The sequence below is a fragment of the Diospyros lotus genome, chromosome 8, assembly GCF_014633365.1.
Source record: "Diospyros lotus cultivar Yz01 chromosome 8, ASM1463336v1, whole genome shotgun sequence".
Lineage (NCBI taxonomy): Eukaryota > Viridiplantae > Streptophyta > Magnoliopsida > Ericales > Ebenaceae > Diospyros > Diospyros lotus.
Window position 1 is genome coordinate 38460731 of NC_068345.1, and position 5596 is coordinate 38466326.

Below are 5596 nucleotides of genomic sequence, written 5' to 3' on the forward strand. Positions count from 1 at the left end.
TCCTTCTTCTCTCCTCTTTCCAGAGAGAGAGAGAGAGAGAGAGAAAGAGAAAGAGAGGGAGAGGGAGAAAAGGAGCTGCCAGCCCCAGCCATGAAGAACACCATCCGATGCTGCATCTCTTGCATTCTTCCCTGCGGCGCCCTCGACGTAATTCGCATCGTGCATACCAATGGCCGCGTCGAAGAGATCACTGGCACCGTCCGAGCTGCCGAGATCATGAAGGCTCATCCCAAGCACGTCTTGAAGAAGCCCTCCACCTCATCCGGAGAAGGCTGCTGCCCCAAGATCGTCATCGTGCCGCCGGACGCCGAGCTCCAGCGCGGCAAGATTTACTTCCTCATGCCCGTGCCTGCTTCCACGCCAGAGAAGTCCAAGTACCGGCGAAAAAGAAAAGACCCGCAAACCAAAACCCCCGCCGCCGCCAACAACATCTCGGTGAAGAACTTGCTTGTTTCGGACCGTTACTTGAGCGAAATCCTGTCGGAAAAGCTGTCCACGCAGAGGGACCGGCGGCGAGGCCGCGCCGCCGTGTGGAGGCCTCATTTGGAGAGCATATCCGAGACCCCAAGCGAAGTTTAATGAATGGGGGCTGGTTTATATATATGTCAGTTTTCTTGTTTATGATTCATTTTCAAAAGGATTACCCTTCAGGGTTTCTTCAAAGATCGATGCTGGCCATTACCCAACTCTCTTTCTTTGTTCTTCCTATTTCTTTTTCCTTTTCTTTCTGTACATATAAGCATATATATGGATAATCAAAAGGAAAAATAATATATATATCCCAAAGCTGCGATCTTGGCTTCAATTTCTTCTTGATGACTCTGAACACTTCTGGTAGGATCAATATTGCAGTTTTTCAATATATATATATATATTATACACACACACACACACATAGAGAGAGAGAGAGAGAGAGAGATTTACTTATTACTGTAATTCATTGAGATGAAGAGATTGGAATTGAGGATCAAGATCAAAGATCCGACTTGTACTGTTCCGTGTTCCAGTAACGTATTTTTATTTTTTTTCTTAATAAGATTTAAGTCTGATTTGATGCGATCATAACACCACTTCATGAAAAGTCTATATTGCCCATGTTTGAATAAGAAAATGTAGTTTTGCTACAGAATGGTGGTTTCGGTACCCCCAATGTGTCGGCACGAATACATTCCCCATCTCAAATATTTTTTAAGTATACATAAAATTCCAATTTGAGAGTAAAAAATAGTTTCCTTTCGTTAATTCAAACCCCAAACATCTATTATTGTATATTTTTACAATTAAAGCAATGATTTTCTTCATGATATATATATATATATATTAGGGATTGAATTCCGGCCCTAATTAATTAGATCTTGAAACAAAATAATTACTTATAAAATAATTAGCGTATACCCGCATGATCTATACCAATTTTAGTGGCAAAAGTTAATGCATTTGAAATACATAAAAGCAACTTAAAAATATATATATATAAGTATATATATATATATTAAAGTGGTACATATTTTTATGTAAAAAGAGGTGACTTTTGATGTTAAAGTGGGATATAATTGTTATGAAAGAGATTTAGAGGTTGATGGCATATTTGTCCCCACCAGGAGTTTCAACCATAGAATAATGTATACAAGCAAGCACTTGATGAGGGGGGAGAGGGTTGCACTAACAAGTGGGCATGTCTTTTAGCATTTTGTTCTCATAAAGGTTGGTTGATGATGCCAATAGCATCCCATTATAAAGTGTATTACAGTAAGGATCGATATTGATCATTACTTATTAAGAATAATATATAAATAATTAATAAAAGGATTATCAAGTATGTAGCTCTCTAGCTACGCCTCTCTCCAATCCATTGGTTCCAATGCCAAACCCCTCCTCCTCCTCCTCCTCCTCCCTGATCCAATGTAGCTTCCCCAATCCCACTGTTGGAGGCTACTGCTAAGGTGGCACAATCATTGAAATCTGATCCAACCTATATATCATGCCTACCTCCTCTTACAATATATATTATACATACACACACAAATATATATATATATATTCAAAACTTATAGATAAAATGTTTTAGTAAATTATCTTAGTTATTTTTTTAATTTGGTAAATATTTTTATATTTAACGGGTGACCAATCTTTCTCTAGTTCGAAGATGGTGAACCATCACTAAAGAGAAAGAGAAACCAATAGAGTTTTTGATTTTAGCTAGTTCACCTAGTAAAGGGGCCGGAAGAATTAAAAATTAAATGTTGATGAGAGAAGGTTATTGTAATTTTGAGAGGGGATTCAAACGGCGCCTCTTACATTATATATATATATATATGTTGAATGAATATATATAGAATTGTCTCCACTATTTGCTGTGGATCCTTTACTATTATCGATATATATGTATATATATTTAAACGGTGTTATCGATAATTTTATATATTTAATCGATCTCTAGGTCGCTGCAACCATATCTTATGGAAAACAGCAAAAGAAACCAAGTAATAGGCCATGAAGGATGGATCTTCAATCTGTAAAGGGCTACTAAATTAACCTATATATTATGCCTTGTAATTTACGATATCCTTTAATTAATATATATTACAAAAGGTTGATATATAATTAGAGGTAAACAGATTAAATTTGCATATAAATGGTGATGAGAGTCATTACCATATATCTATTAGTTAAAGAAGGGAAGCTTATGATTTGTAATTGTGAAAATATCACTGTCATATCATTATTATAACAATAAAATAAAATAAAATATCTCTAAAACTTTCATAACTAGAAAACTCACAATCAAATAGCCCCTTTAATGATTTTTTTTTCTAAAATTTAAAAAATTAAGAGCACTCAAGCCCAAGTAAGTGGTGGTCCATGTATATACACAATAGCTTGAGCTTGAGGCTAAATGGGCAGAAGCCAAACATGGTGTGTCCAGCCCATTAATGCCCACCAGCCACCAATAGTTGTGTCAACCATGGATCTCAAAAAGCACACACCAAGCCCTATGTGGAAGAGAGAGAGAGAGAGAGAGAGAGAGAGATTCCTTGTTTGGGTCCCCGGAAAGTAAGCAGACTTGATGCTCTCATCATCTTTTGCTCATCGGGGCTATGATGTTCGGCGCATCTTTATCCCCCAATAGCAATAATCCACTAATTGATTTTGCCAACCATTAGTGGGGAAACAAATAATCTCAAGAGTGCTTTCTCTTTTCTGGTCCCAATTCTTCCCTAATTCCAGTTTCTTGTTTTGTAGTCAATTTGGCTTTGTCTCAACATTTTGTTGTACCAAACGGCAGGACTTTCCATTTTGGTGAAAAACAAAGTCCATAGTCCCTGCCCCTTGCTCTACTTTATTCAAAATATCAAATCAAATAAAGTCCAATATGTTAAGTTTATTATTTATGAAAATTATTAGACTGACACATTCTGATTATTGTCGTTTACATGAGACAACATGTTTTTTTTTCTTTTTTTGGGTTATGGTTACCTTTTGTATGGAAGGGGAGAAAGAAATCAACTAATACATTACCAAGGGCATCGCTCGACCAAGATACAAGTCTCTTATGCCATTTGCCTATGTTCCTTTCTCGCCAAAAGAGAATGATTAGAGGTGGGGTATGGGCTCTAGCAACGGGTTCCTCTGGGGTGGCTGGCATCAGCAAGTATTTCGACGCTCAAGTGAGTAAGAAAGTAAGGAGAGAGTGTATCAGTAGGTCAGATATCTGAACATACCTTGATTCTAAGAAGAATTAGATGATATAGAAGGAAGAGATGTCCTCCTACATGCACGCGTCATGCGTTTGCAAGTGATGGGATTGACTATCTGACGTTGATGGAGGTTCCCAGGTGTAGCATGGTGGCGACAGAACTCTCATTAATGTGGATGGGATTCGTCATTAATGAGCATGAGATTTGAGACGGTCGCGCAAATACCCAGTGGAAATTGCAATGATGCCATGGCAAGCTGGCGTTGGGCCAAGGCTGGGTCTAGAGGGAGGGCCAAGAAGATGGTCAAGATTGGGCCTAAGAAGAGGGCCGAGATTGGACTTGAACGGTCCAACCTCTATTTGATCTACCTGTACTTATGCAAAAATAATAGAATGGTAATATTTATAGATATAAAAATATTGTTTACACAATAAGTTAGTGTTTGTTAACCAGGGGCAGATTTATTATTAAGTTATCTTGGGTTTCAGCCCAAATTTATTATTGAGTTATCTTGGGTTTCAACCCAGTGCAACCCACAACAAAATTTAAATTTGTAAGATAATTTTTTTTAATTTTTTAGTAATAGCCCAGCCCACCCCTAATTTTTTCCATCCTAGCCCACCTGCCTAGATCCGCCCTTGTTGTTAACCAATATTAGGGGTGCAAATGAGCCGAGCCGTTCGGTCTTAGCTCGGTGTTTGATTCGATAAAAGTTCGTTCGAGTTCATTTGTTAAGATAAACGTGATAAGTTTGAACCTAATTTTGAAGCTCGATTTGTAAACGAACTGACATTGAACTCAGTAAAATTTGATTCCTTAGTTCGTAAGTTGGCTCAAATAAGGGCTCATGAGCTAGCTCGATTATAAGCTCATGAATTGTCTCAAATAAAAGCTCGTGCACTTATAGGCTTATGACCACTTTGTTAGTTGATATTGGTAAAAATTATTAATTTTTATGTTTTTATACATAGAATAACATCCACCGAGATTCTTCTGTCACATGAAGCAAAACAAGGTATGTGATTCTTGAAAGCTTTTGATGTGTTAGTATTTTATAAGTTGATGTATGTGATTTGATATATAATTATGATTACTGATTAATATTATAATTTTAAATTGCAGCTTGATATTTGGAGTAGCTAATTTAAAATTGAATTGAAAATATCTTTGTTATGTTATAATTTTAATTATATTTATAATTTGAAAATAACTAAATAAGTAATTTGATTATCTTTTTGTATGGTAAATGATATTATGCTTATTATAATTTGTAAAATTATTATTACTTAATTATCATGTCGATGTTATATTTGTTGACTATAAAGTTGAGTTCATTTAGATATATTTGTTGATTATTATATTGATATTTGTTTTTATTGTACATCAATTTATTAAGATTTTTTAAATAAAACTTTGATAAATTTCAGACTGAACCCAAGCTCAGGTTGGGGCTCGCTCGAGCTTGAGCCTCAGGGTCAATCAAATTGACGAGCCGAGATGCTAATCGAGTTTGAACTCAAGTCGAGCTTCCAGACTTGACTCAAACTTGAGTCTGTGATAAAATTTGTTGAGCTGAGCCGAGCTAAGCAAAGTTTGGCTCGACTCGGCTTATTTGCACCCCTAACCAATATATAGATCAAAAAAATTTATATATAGAAAACATTTCAAACTTTTGTGATTTCTAATATGTTTGTTAAATTTATCTGGAAACTCTTAAAAAAGAAGTCATGTGACTTTTTATTTGACATTTTACATATATGCTTATCTCTCTCCCTCTTCATATAACAATATTTTTATCTTGCACTTTTGTCATTTTCAATATGTTTGTTAAAATTATCTAAAAATTCTTGAAAAAAAAATCACGTGACTTCATATTATGCATTTTACAGATATGCTTA

General features: G+C 35.8%; 1 protein-coding gene across 1 annotated transcript; it reads left to right on the forward strand.

Annotated features, from left to right (window-relative positions):
- On the forward strand, positions 1–805 carry LOC127807974 (uncharacterized). Its single transcript, XM_052346244.1, has one exon. The coding sequence runs from the start codon at positions 91–93 to the stop codon at positions 577–579; it is 489 nt and encodes a 162-aa protein (XP_052202204.1). The 5' UTR covers positions 1–90; the 3' UTR covers positions 580–805.
- The last annotated feature ends 4791 nt before the right edge of the window (positions 806–5596 follow it).